At 46.1% G+C, this 14,672-nt stretch overlaps 2 protein-coding genes across 2 annotated transcripts in view; one reads left to right on the top strand and one right to left on the bottom strand.

Moving 5' to 3' along the window:
* Positions 1-3,767, top strand: part of lmln (leishmanolysin-like (metallopeptidase M8 family)) — a gene marked incomplete at its 5' end in the record, with an annotated part of 10,764 nt that extends 6,997 nt beyond the window's left edge. Inside the window, 1 exon segment of the mRNA XM_029427855.1 lies at positions 3,761-3,767. Coding sequence (XP_029283715.1) covers positions 3,761-3,767 — 7 coding nt within the window.
* A 64-nt stretch (positions 3,768-3,831) lies between these two features.
* On the bottom strand, positions 3,832-10,852 carry LOC115005882 (leishmanolysin-like peptidase). The gene is made up of 8 exons (XM_029427852.1): positions 10,456-10,852; positions 9,434-9,537; positions 9,070-9,100; positions 5,946-6,028; positions 5,640-5,757; positions 4,659-4,837; positions 4,191-4,296; positions 3,832-3,873 (listed from the first exon to the last, which is right to left on the bottom strand). Exons 1-8 carry the CDS (start codon positions 10,588-10,590, stop codon positions 3,832-3,834), a joined length of 798 nt encoding a protein of 265 aa, XP_029283712.1. The 5' UTR covers positions 10,591-10,852.
* Between the last annotated feature and the right edge of the window lie 3,820 nt (positions 10,853-14,672).

Raw genomic sequence — 14,672 nt, 5'->3', positions numbered from 1 at the left:
ACACACTCACAGAGACACTCACACAGACACACACACACACACTCACACACCACTCACAATCAACACAGAGACACACACACACCACTCACACTCCACACTTACAGAGACCACAACACACACACACTCACTCACTCACCACAAGACACACACACACACTCACACACACACACCTCACGAGACACACACACAAACCACACACTCACACAGACACACACACATACACACACAAAACACTCACACTCACAGAGACAACACCACATACACACCACTCAACACACACACTCCACAGAGAACACACACATTCACAACCAGACACACACACAGACACACAACACACACTCACACTCACGACACACACACACACACACACTCCACACTCACAGAGACACAACACAAATCACTCCGCACTCAGAAGACACACAACACCACAGAGAGACACACACACACAGAGACAACACATACACAATTACAAGTATAACAACACACACAACACACCACAACTCAACACTACTCACAGAGACACACACACAATCGCACTCAGAGACAACACACACACAGAGAGACACACACACACAGAGACAACACAGACACACAATTACAGAGACAACAATCACAGAGACACACCAACAAGAACACAGACACACACACACCAATCACAGAGACACACACACAGAGACACAGAGACACACAATCACAGAGACACACACAGACACACACACACAACACACACACACACACAGACACAGAGACAACACACACACACACACACAACACACACACACACACACAACACACACACACACACACACACACACACACACACAGAGACACACACACACACACACACAATCACGACAACCACACACACAGAGATACACACACACACATAGACACACAGACACAATTACAGAGACACACACACAGAGACACACACACACACACACAGAGACACACACACAGACCAATCACAGAGACACACACACCAGCAATCACAGAGACACACACAAAGAGACACACACACAACACATAGACACACTCACACAGAGACACACACACAGAGACACACTCACAGAGACACACACACAGAGACACAGAGACACACAATCACAGAGCACACACAGACACACACACACACAGACACACACACACACAGCAGAGACACAGAGACACACAATCACAGAGAAAACACACACATAACACACAGACACACACAAACACACACACACCACACAACAGACATCACAATCACAGAGACACACACACACAGACACACACACTCACCACTCAACAGAGACACACACACACACATCACACAGACACACACACTCACAGAGACACAACACACACACACTCACAGAGACACTCACACAGACCACACACACACACCTCACACACACACTCACACTCACAGAGACACACACACACACACACTCACACTCACACTTACAGAGACACACACACACACACACACTCACATCACTCACTCACAGACACACACACACTCACACACACACACACACACTCACAGAGACAACACACAACACAAACAAGCTCACAGAGACAAACACCACACACACACACTCACAGAGACACTCACACAGACACACACACACAACATCTCACACACACACTCACACTCACAGAGACACACACACATCACAGCACACACACACACCACACCACCTCACACTCACCTACGAGACACCACACACACACACCACTCACCTCACGACACACACACCACACTACCACAACACACACACACACAGACCACACACACACTCACACAGACACACACACAGACACACACACACACTCACACTCACAGAGACACACACACACACACACACTCACACACACACTCACAGAGACACACACACTCACACAGACACACACACAGACACACACACACACTCACACTCACAGAGACACACACACACACACACACTCACACTCACAGAGACACACACACACACCTCACCATAGACACACACCACCAGAGACACACACCCACAAGACACACAACACAACAGAACCCCACACAGAACACAACACACTCACACTCACAGAACACACCCACAACCCACCTCAGAACACACACACACAGAGAGACACACACACACAGAGACACGCACAGCAACTACAGAGACACACACACAGAGACACACACACACTCACACTCACAGAGACACACACACACTCGCACTCAGAGACACACACACACAGAGAGACACACACACACAGAGACACACAGACACAATTACAGAGACACAATCACAGAGACACACACAAAGACACAGACACACCACCACACATCAAGGACACACACACAGAGAAACACACGACACAACACAATCACAGAGACACACACAGACACATCACACACACCTACACACACACACACAGACACAAGATATACACACACACACATACACACACACACACACACACACACACACACACACACACACACAATAACACACACACACGAGACAACACACGCATCAATACACACACAATTCAAAGACACACGCACACAGATAGACACACACACAGCAGATACACACAGACACAATTACAGATAAACACCCAACAGAGACAACAACACAACACACACACATAGACACACACAAACATTCACAATCAACATTAGACCACACACCACACCACAAACACACAACAAAATACACCCCACAACACACACCACGACACAACTACAGACAGAGACACACACACAGAGACACACTCACAACACACACAAACACACACAGACACAGACAGACACAATCACATCACAGAGAACACACTACACACACACACACCAGACACACACACACACACAGAACACACAGAACACATCACAAACACACACACATACACACACAACCACACCAACACAACAACACACACCACAAGACACACCACACAACACAACCACCACCTCACAGATACACACACACCACACACACACACAGACACACACACACAACACAACACGCTCACAGACACCCCACCACCACGCTCACAGGACACATCACACACGATCACAGCACCACACAACACGCCTCACAGGCACCCACACTCACAGCTCACAGAGACACCACACAGCCTACAGACACACTGCACACGACTTACAGAGACACACACACACACACACCACCACACACCACCACCACAGAAGACACCACACACAAACACACACTCACATAGACACACACACCACACACACTCACAAGACACACTCAACAGACACACACACACAAACCTCACACACCCACTCACTCACAGAGACACACACACACCCACTCACAAACATCACACCACACTTCACAAGACACAACACACACACACACTCACTCACTCACTCACAGCACACACACACACACTCACACACACACACACACTCACAGAGACACACACACACACACACTCACACACACACACACACACAGACACACACACACACACTCACACTCACAGAGACACACACATACACACACTCACACCACACCACAAACAACACACCTCACACATACACACACACAACACACACACACACTACACACCACAATATACAACACACACACACACACACACCCTCACACTCACACAGAACACACACACACACTCCGCACATCAAACACACACACAGGGGGAACCTGAGGGGAGGGGGGGGGACCTGTGGGGATCTGATTTAAGGAAAATTTAACTGGGGAAAGTGTCACATGATGCTCCAGAGAAGACGTCTCACTCATGACAGTAAATAAGAGCGTGAACCTCTCGTTGAAGGCGGGCAGGCCGCTGGCGAAGCGAGGAGTCAGAGGTTTCCCCTCATCGTCGTGGTAGAAGGCAAACAGGACCGGCGGAGAAGCCCTGGTGGAGCGGAGAGAAAGGTTTACACTCCACTGATCCTCCTTTACAGGGAGTTACATAAAGTAGTCCCTCCACAAGCCAACAGAACCAAAGACACTCAATGCTAACAAGTGAGAAGCATCTCCCTGTACCCTGAGGGTACAGGGAGAAGCATCTCCCTGTAAAGACACTCAATGCTAACAAGTGAGAAGCATCTCCCTGTACCCTGAGGGTACAGTTCACCTTCAGAGACGCCAGGCTTCATGACTTCTGATAAGTACACGCAGAATGTTTCTCTTAACAACATCAAAAACAAGACGAAGTAGAAACGTCCTGACCAGAGCGTGGATGATCTCGTGTTTGACGGTGGAGAGCATCCCTTCAAACTCCTGAGGCTGAGAGGAGATCATCGCAGGACACAGGTTGGCATAGCCTGCTATAGGTCTGAGGGGGGGGGTAAAGTCACACGATCACAATAATGGTGATGCACCGTTAGATCAACTCTTTTCGTTCTTCTTTAGTTGCCCTGATGGAAAATGTTTTATGTGAAAAAGGGACGGTTCACCCCAAAATCTAAAATCTCCCACGCTCAGCGGCTCCACAACAGTCACATCAATAAATAGCTCTACATCAAATATGTGTTATTGATTTTGGGGTGAACTGTCCCTTTAAAAACGTACAAGACAGAACAGGAAATGGAACAATAAGTTCAATCGTGCTAATTATTGTTATTGACACTTAAGAACACAACGTTGATGTTGGCCGAACAGACTCTACGAGTCCTGACAGAAGAATATAACCCCCACCTGTCCAGCTCGGCCTCCAGCTGGCAGTAAGCAGCGTAGGCCACGATGTTCTCCTGCCCGCAGCGCTCCGTGGTGATGCCGCTGACGTAGAGCACGAAGTCGGACCCTTCAACTCCCGGGCCATCTGGGGGCCCCAGGGGGCCGCAGGTCTTCCCTGATTCACTGCACACCTTGCATTGCTAGAGGAGAGGAGTGAGCAAAGAGACTTCATATAATCATCTGAGAGATAGAAATGTTTCATCTGTATGCAGATGATGCAGTTTTATCTTCAACCCTGTGAAATCCTGTCTTCTCTTTATGACATTAATGTTTTATAATGCATGGTCCTTTCTTAATGAAGCCTAACAACATCAATAATAATAATGAACCCTTCTGAATATTGTAGTTTGGTTGCCCTAAAGTGAAATGTTTTATGTTTTACTTTCAGATGGCAGGAGAGGTTCAATACGACGTCCACTCGGCTGCATCTTAACACCTCATTTTGGTCTTTTTCTATCCTTCTCCAGCCGTCAGTCGTTCTTCCTCCACATTATCTCACTCAAATGTCTTTAATCTCAGACCTGCCTGAAAGTAGATCCCTACATCGTCATTGAGCGCCACGAAAAAGCACCAGCAGAAGATCTTCGGCCGCCCCTTTCTTCATGCGGTGTCCCACAGGGTTCAATCTCAGGTCCTCTCAGGTTTCTGCTCTGCATGTTACTATTGGGTTATTTTAAAGTCAGAATATCCAACTGAACCATGATACCTTTCTATTGTCTTTAACTGTGAAGCATTTTGTGACATCTGAGCTTCTATAGAATAAACTTACTCACCAAATGTTTCAAATGTAACTGTCATGTCATGACATCTTTTAACCACCAGAGGGCTCAAAGACTCAACAACACACTCAAAGCAATGAATATTTATCTAAATTGATATTCAAAAGCTATTTCTGTTGAGTTTTTAATATTTAATTTTCCATCATCTGTGGCTCTTCCTGACCTGCAGGTGGTGCTGTGGTACAACGACGGGGCCGCACCGGGTGACGTCTGCACAGGCGTCCTGGCAGTAGCGATGAGGGTCATCTCTCTTCCTCAGGTACTGGTTGGTTGAACATTGTCTGAAAGAGGAAGACAACGAGTAACACTTCAGTCTTTGCCGTGGTTAGAGAACAAATACAGCTTCCTGATTTCATCACGAGGATCAAACATTTATAAAACCTCTTGCACCTTAAAGTAATGTCAAACACGAGCGGCCCATTGTGTCGTGGACCCTCGTATGTGGTTCAGAGTTCGATGGGACACATACCTGCTGAGCAGCACAGGCCCCACCTTGCGCCTCACACTGAAGGTCCTCTGCAGGTAATCGATGGCCTGAGGAAACAGCTGATCCTGATGAAAACAATAACAGTTTCAGTCGGATGCACGTGTGACAGTAACAGAGTCTAAAATACTGCAGGTCAACTATCATGAAGCTGTGAGTGAAGCTGCAGTGCCCCTGATGGCCACTAGATGCTGCCAATGAAAACACTTAAATGGCCTGAAATAGTCAGAAAAATCCTCAAAATTGTCTCAAATATACAAAGTTATACAAGTTGGCTCTCTGGCTCATTTCTTTGTGACAGGTCCCCTGTGGAGTTCTGAGGAGAGAGCCCACGTTGTCTTTACATTGTGCACGAGGATGTACCTTCATCCGTGCAAACATTGGGCGGTGAAATTCACATTCTTCAGTAACGCGCCAACAAAGAAAACGTCTTGCAAGCAAACGCTGTTCAATCTTCCCTTCGGAGGTTTCTTGTAAACAAAGAAAGGTTGTGTTTACATTACACATGGTGTGAATCCTCGTTAAACCTTTGCAGCGGATTGTTCTAATATTTTAAATCATGCATGTTTACTATCAAGACGTCTTGTTTTCCTGTCTGCTGGTTCATTTCTGCTTCTCGTGCATAATTCCCGCCTCCTGCAGATTCAAACGATAGTGTGAAACAGCGACAGGAATGTTAATCGCGTCATTGGTGTGCATGTGACCGAGGACACGTCATACTTCTTCTTCCTCTACACCAGGGGTCGGGAACCTATGGCTCGCGAGCCATATATGGCTCTTTTGATAACACGATATGGCTCGCAGACAATTCTGAGCTGACATTTAACATGATTAACAATTAATAAATAATTATACTGCGTCATTTTAAAGTGAAACATTTAGCAGAGGATTTGTTTTTAGTTCTCCCCTCTCCTTTCCTCCGCCCTGTCTCTGACTGTAGGTTAAGGTGTGTTCACACGTGTGTGTGTGTAGGGGGCGGAGCCCCGCCCTTCGCAAAACCGAGCAGAGGAGAAACTGCGCAAAGCAAGCAGTAGACCGGGGGGGTCAAACTCAATCACAGAGAGGGCCAACATTAAAAACTGGGACTACGTCGAGGGCCGAACACGGTCCACATTTACTGAACAGGATACACATAAAGTGCAAAAAGATACGGAACATATTTAAGTCAACTGCAGACGGGTTGCTGAGCAGTTCACTTTAAATATCAGAGCTGCAAAGTCTCTCAGTCGATCAGCAGAATCAGTCGGGAACACAGCGGGGGAGATGTTTGTCAGTGTTTGGAAACACGCAGTGACCAAAGTTTCCTTCTGCATCAGAGTCTCCCACAGGCAGCTCGTCATCACACACGTCTGATCACACACACACGTCTGATCACACACACGTCTGATCACACTGAAGCTGCAGGTTTAACTGTGAGATGCTTCGTTATGTCGCACACACAGTCCCGCTCACATCGTCCCAGAGATCTGTGCTGTGTTTCCCTTTGCTTCCAAAAACTTTCATTTCATTCACACACACTTAGATTCTTCCTCAAATGTATTTCCCCGTGGTTGTGCCGTGCATTGATTTAATTACCAAAACCGGCGGGCCAGGTATGACAGACATGATATTTCCTTGTGGTCGGATATAATTGCCTTGAGTTTGACCCCCGTGCAGTAAACACTGACACGTGCACATAAATGAGATAAATAACGTAAGCGTTTAGTTTATTTAATAAAAGAGCTCCTGTTCAATGAAACACTGATACCTCTGTTAGTACTCAGAGACGTGTTATATTAAAAAATGCACACGTAAAGTTGCATTCAAATTTATTAAATATATGGCTCTCAAGGAAATACATAATACATACATACATAATATTTGGCTTTTATGGCTCTCCCAGCCAAGAAGGTTCCCGACCCCTGCTCTACAAGCTTCAACACTTCCCTTCAGCAAAGTTTGTCATCTTCTAGGCCAGGGGTCGGGAACCTATGGCTCGCGAGCCATATATGGCTCTTTCCATAACGCGATATGGCTCGCAGACAATTTTTTAACATGATTAACAATTAATAAATAATTATATTGTGTCATTTTAAAGTAAAACATTTAGCAGCGGATTTGTTTTTAGTTCTCCCCTCTCCTTTCCTCCGCTCTGTCTCTGACTGCACAGCGCACACACTTACACAAGTGTGTGTGCGTGTGTGTGTGAGTGTGTGTGTGGAGGGGGCGGAGCCCCGCCCGTCGCGAAACTGCGCAAACCAAGCAGTAGACCGGGGGCCAACATTAAAAACTGGGACTACGTCGAGGGCCAAACACGGTCCACATTTATTGAACAGGATACACATAGATATGGAACATATTTAAGTCAACTGCAGACGGATTGCTGAGCTGCAAAGTCGGCAAATGCGCTCATTTGATCAGCAGAATGCTGTCGGGAACACAGCGGGGGAGACGTTTGTCAGTGTTTGGAAACATGTAGTGACCAAAGTTTCCTTCTGCATCCGAGTCTCCCACAGGCAGCTCGTCAACATGTCTGATCACACACGTCTGATCACACTGAAGCTGCAGGTTTAACAGTGAGATGCTTCGTTATGTCGCACACACAGTCCCGCTCACATCGTCCCAGAGATCTGTGCTGTGTTTCCCTTTGCTTCCAAAAACTTTCATGTCATTCACATATTTAGATTCTTCCTCAAATGTATTTCCCCGTGGTTGTGCCGTGCATTGATTTAATTACCAAAACCGCGGGCCAGTTATGATAGACATATGATATTTTCTCGCGGGCCGGATATAATTGCCTTGAGTTTGACCCCCGTGCAGTAAACACTGACACGTGCACATAAATGAGATAAATAACGTAAGTGTTTAGTTTATTTAATAAAAGAGCTCCTGTTCAATGAAACACTGATACCTCTGTTAGTACTCAGAGACGTGTTATATTAAAAAATGCACACGTAAAGTTGCATTCAAATTTATTAAATATACTGGCTCTCAAGGAAATACATAAAACAAATATTTGGCTTTTATGGCTCTCCCAGCCAAAAAGGTTCCCGACCCCTGCTCTAGGCTTTGCATTTTATTCTTCTGTAACTTTTACAAAGGTTTACTTTAAGTGGTCAGGTGTCCTCACCTTCACCAGTCTCCTCTTGTCTGCAGGAAGCCTGTGGAGAGACACACACACACACACACACACACACACACACACACACACACACACACACACACACACACTATCAAAACTCTGTTGTCTTATAGTTGATTGATAGATTTTATTTTGGGGTATTTTGAGGACAGTCGAACAGCTGATGTCTGAGAACTTTCATCATAAACTGTCAAACATCTGGTGACGAAGATCCGGTCAACAGTTAAGAGCTTTGTATTGAATTTAAGTGGCTTTAATTGGATTTGTTCCAACACAGAGCATGAAGCCGATACTACCGTGTAGTTATACACGGTTGTAATATAAAGAGTACTGTCCCTGTTGCAGCACTTACTGGTCCACGCTGTGGTCGTAGATGATTTTGATCTTCAGCTGAAGGTCGTCAGGAGAGCTTCTCTTCGTCAGGCGCTCAGGCTTCAAGTACACATGATGGACGACCTAAAGAAGAAATGATAAGAAACACACAGTCACACTAAATGGTTGTCTTTTGTTATAGTTATGAGACTCTAGGTTAATGCTGAGCAATATGAATACAATCTGTACATGTGATTTAACACATGAATAGCAACTTCCACCTAGATAACATTAAAGTCCTGGAATAAATCCTCCTGCATAAAGGTGATAATGTTCAGATTGTGTTAAACTGTGTGACGTTAATGTTTAATATGTTGGCAGGATGATGATTAAACTTGTGTAACCGACTCTTATTTCAACTTTAGCATCATATACCATATAAGTAAGTTTGTACACATAATTATACATTTCCAGCAACACAAACATGGCACAGAACGTATGAGTCCATTTTAGTGCTAAACTTTATAAATCAACGTTAGAACTCAAAAATGGCGCTTTTATTCTGAAGGTTCCTAACCGGAAGTGTTGATTTAGTTGTTGCTGGGGGAAACAGGCTAAAGGTGAACAGTTATATGATGAATAAATCACTCAGAGAAATTAATCTTTGTATTTCTATGGATGCATTCTTTACTCACTTATAACAGTTTAAATGTTCCTGACAGAAACAGATATTGTTGTTATGGTCATTAAACACAGTAAACATTAAGATAACCTCATTTTAACCTGCTAGCTTGCTAGCTATCACATCTGATTTAACCTAGATAAAAACAGAACTTCTGACACAAAAACACATTTTAAAATCATAATTAATATCAGGGTTGGCTCTCGTGTGGACGTCAAACAACAGGGACACGGTAATAATAGTTATCTTGTCACACAATATAAACAAATAATTAGACAAAGTTAATTAGCCACCACAGCTAGCATGCTAGCTAGCTTATCCCGTCCGCTGCCACTGTGCGGCAGCTAGCTGGGTTAGCTTGGTATCTACACCGGGCTCACCTCATCGGGAGACGGGGCTCGATGTTTGCACGTCCCGTGACAACTCACTAACACGGTCAGGGCGGAGAAGACGAGGACAGGGCCGAGGAACCAGGACACGGACGGCTTGCCATCCCCGCTCAGCCTCGGCTCCATCCTCCGACCAGCAGCCCGACGAGCGGGGCTCGGCAGCCCGAAGTCAACAGAACCTCCGCCGGTCCGGTCCCCTCGGTGCTCGTTTCATTCATCGCTTGCAGGGGTTAATCAGAAAAATGTTCGCATCCCGCAAAAACATCCCACGGTTAAATCTGAGGAGAAGAGACAGCAGTGGAGGCAGAAACACCGGCCGGTAAACGGTGGAAATGACGCCTGACAGCCGGTTCGTTGCTCCGGTCAGCTGAGCGGAGAGGACCGAAGATCGTCTGTGAGCGAGAGGAGTCACTCAGAGAGGCGAGACACGCAAAGATCGTCTAATGTCAGGGAGCGATTCATTTCAGTTATTCTGATGATAAGATGAATAAAACAACAATACGGCTTTAAATGAAACGGAAAACTAAACATATTTTGCCAATACATACTTTATTAAAGTACCGCCTGTGCTCTGAGTACTTGTACTGCAGTAGAGTACCCTCTGTCCTTAGACCCTCTGTCCTTAGACCCTCTGTCCTTACACCCTCTGTCCTTACACCCTCTGTCCTTAGACCCTCTGTCCTTACACCCTCTGTCCTTACACCCTCTGTCCTCAGACCCTCTGTCCTTACACCCTCTGTCCTTACACCCTCTGTCCTCAGACCCTCTGTCCTTACACCCTCTGTCCTTAGACCCTCTGTCCTTACACCCTCTGTCCTTACACCCTCTGTCCTCAGACCCTCTGTCCTTACACCCTCTGTCCTTACACCCTCTGTCCTTACACCCTCTGTCCTCAGACCCTCTGTCCTTACACCCTCTGTCCTTAGACCCTCTGTCCTTACACCCTCTGTCCTTACACCCTCTGTCCTCAGACCCTCTGTCCTTAGACCCTCTGTCCTTACACCCTCTGTCCTTAGACCCTCTGTCCTTACACCCTCTGTCCTTACACCCTCTGTCCTCAGACCCTCTGTCCTTAGACCCTCTGTCCTTACACCCTCTGTCCTTACACCCTCTGTCCTTAGACCCTCTGTCCTTACACCCTCTGTCCTTACACCCTCTGTCCTCAGACCCTCTGTCCTTAGACCCTCTGTTCTTAGACCCTCTGTCCTTACACCCTCTGTCCTTACATCCTCTGTCCTTACACCCTCTGTCCTTAGACCCTCTGTCCTTAGACCCTCTGTCCTTAGACCCTCTGTCCTTACACCCTCTGTCCTTACATCCTCTGTCCTTACACCCTCTGTCCTTAGACCCTCTGTCCTTAGACCCTCTGTCCTTACACCCTCTGTCCTTACACCCTCTGTCCTTACATCCTCTGTCCTTACACCCTCTGTCCTCAGACCCTCTGTCCTTAGACCCTCTGTCCTTACACCCTCTGTCCTTAGACCCTCTGTCCTCAGACCCTCTGTCCTTACACCCTCTGTCCTTAGACCCTCTGTCCTTACACCCTCTGTCCTTAGAACCTCTGTCCTTACACCCTCTGTCTTTAGACCCTCTGTCCTCAGACCCTCTGTCCTTACACCCTCTGTCCTCAGACCCTCTGTCCTTACACCCTCTGTCCTTAGAACCTCTGTCCTTACACCCTCTGTCTTTAGACCCTCTGTCCTTACACCCTCTGTCCTTAGAACCTCTGTCCTTACACCCTCTGTCTTTAGACCCTCTGTCCTCAGACCCTCTGTTCTTACACCCTCTGTCCTCAGACCCTCTGTCCTTACACCCTCTGTCCTTAGACCCTCTGTCCTCAGACCCTCTGTCCTTACACCCTCTGTCCTTAGACCCTCTGTCCTCAGACCCTCTGTCCTTACACCCTCTGTCCTTAGAACCTCTGTCCTTACACCCTCTGTCTTTAGACCCTCTGTCCTTAGACCCTCTGTCCTTACACCCTCTGTCTTTAGACCCTCTGTCCTTAGACCCTCTGTCCTTAGACCCTCTGTCCTTAGACCCTCTGTCCTTAGACCCTCGCATCGCACAAGGAAAAACTTCCTAAAAGAAACCCCATAATTAAAGGGGAACATGTTAGAAACCTCAGGGAGAGACTGAGGAGGGATCCCTCTCCCAGGACGCACAGACGTGCAATAGATGTCGTGTGTACAGGATAAACAACATAGTACAAATACAACATTTGACAGAAATGATGTTGTGTTGGAAAAGAGAAAGTTTGGATGAATCCAGGAAAATGTCAAAAAGGATATGTGTGTGTGCATGTGTAATGTATGTGTGTGTAATGTATATGTGTGTATACATATATACGTGGATATTAAGTAGAACGAGTATATTTAAAGGAATTGTTGGTTTTACTTCTTTTTTTTTAATAATCTTTGTTTTGTGCGTGTTTATGTAGTGTGTGTTTTTAGGCTTTGTGGGGACCGGCAGGAATCGTAGCTGATGTTCTGCAACACGTTATGAATCCTAAATGCTGCAGCTGGTAAAGGAGGATCTTATTTAATCTGTAATAAAAACACATCATCATTTATTCGTGGATTATATTTTGTATTCATAATCTTAATCAGATAAATGCAGTGAAAGTATTTCCCTCTGATGTCGAGGAGTAGAAATATAATGGAGCAGGAACTAGAAATACTCAAGTAAAGTACAAATACCTCAGAGTTGTACTTGAGTTGCTGTCGTCAGTGTATCACCGGGCGCGTCCCCGTGTTGTGGTCTCTGTAAACCGGCTGCTTATTAAAATCAGAGCAGCAGAAGGAACATTTTGAATCCAGAACTTAAAAGACATTGTTGTAAAGTTTTGGTGGTTTTCAGCTGACGTCAGAACTTACGCTTTTATTATTGTTGAGGGAAAAATGTGAAAAGCCACCAAATGATCCCGGGGGGGGTGTGTGTGTGTGGGGGGGGGGGGGGGGGTGCGCAGACGTTTACTGTTACATATGTTAACGTTTTCATTTGACAATAAATAATACACTTCACTTTTTGTACTTTTTGAAAAACATGAAGCTACTACTATCGGAGATGTTAGCTTAGCTTAGCATAAAGACTGTAAACGGAGGGAAACAACTAGCCGGGTGGCCATGAGACATTTATCTCCCCTAACTGAGGATACAAGTTTATACAGATTATATTTTTACAACCTTTCTCTTAGTTTTCTGTACTTTAATTTACTCAAGTATTTCCATTTACTTTACACCTCTACTCTATATTTGGACTTTACTTGTATTTCTTCACTGTGATATTATTGAAATAGGAGGAAAGTAATAAGTGTTGAGCTGTATGTTTTCCCCCTTTAATTATGGGATTTCTTTTAGGAAGTTTTCCCTTGTGCGATGTGAGGGTGTAAGGACAGAGGGTGTAAGGACAGAGGGTCTAAGCACAGAGGGTGTAAGGACAGAGGGTGTAAGGACAGAGGGTGTAAGGACAGAGGGTCTAAGGACAGAGGGTGTAAGGACAGAGGGTCTAAGGACAGAGGGTGTAAGAACAGAGGGTCTAAGGACAGAGGGTCTAAAGACAGAGGGTGTAAGGACAGAGGGTCTAAAGACAGAGGGTGTAAGGACAGAGGGTCTAAGGACAGAGGGTGTAAGGACAGAGGGTGTAAGGACAGAGGGTCTAAAGACAGAGGGTGTAAGGACAGAGGGTCTAAGGACAGAGGGTCTAAGGATAGAGGGTCTAAGGACAGAGGGTGTAAGGACAGAGGACCTGAGGACAGAGGGTATAAGGACAGAGGGTATAAGGACAGAGGGTGTAAGGACAGAGGGTCTGAGGACAGAGGGTGTAAGGACAGAGGGTCTGAGGACAGAGTGTCTAAGGACAGAGGGTCTGAGGACAGAGGGTGTAAGGACAGAGGGTCTAAGAACAGAGGGTCTGAAGACAGAGGGTCTGAGGACAGAGGGTGTAAGGGACAGAGGGTCTGAGGACAGAGGGTGTAAGGACAGAGGGTCTGAGGACAGAGGGTCTGAGGACAGAGGGTGTAAGGACAGAGGGTCTGAGGACAGAGGGTCTGAGGACAGAGGGTCTAAGGACAGAGGGTCTGAGGACAGAGGGTGTAAGGACAGAGGGTCTGAGGACAGAGGGTGTCGTCTGTAAACACTGAGACAAATGTATAATTTGGGATATTGGGCTATATAAATACATTTGATTTGAACTCCTCGCAGATGTTTTAT

This window comes from Cottoperca gobio, unplaced genomic scaffold, assembly GCF_900634415.1.
Source record: "Cottoperca gobio unplaced genomic scaffold, fCotGob3.1 fCotGob3_385arrow_ctg1, whole genome shotgun sequence".
Taxonomy (NCBI): Eukaryota; Metazoa; Chordata; class Actinopteri; order Perciformes; family Bovichtidae; genus Cottoperca; species Cottoperca gobio.
Note: the sequence above shows the minus strand (reverse complement) of the source record. Positions and strands in the feature narration are given on the sequence as shown.

What these genes read in the sequence shown, in the direction of transcription:
- LOC115005882 (XM_029427852.1), bottom strand. Translation starts at nt 10,590, where the DNA reads ATGGAGCCGAGGCTGAGCGGGGATGGCAAGCCGTCCGTGTCCTGGTTC. An exon ending in TACGACCACAGCGTGGACCA is followed by an intron (nt 9,101 to 9,433) that starts GTAAGTGCTGCA and finishes GTCTCTCCACAG; the next exon opens with GCTTCCTGCAGACAAGAGGA. An exon ending in TACCACAGCACCACCTGCAG is followed by an intron (nt 4,838 to 5,639) that starts GTCAGGAAGAGC and finishes CCTCTCCTCTAG; the next exon opens with CAATGCAAGGTGTGCAGTGA.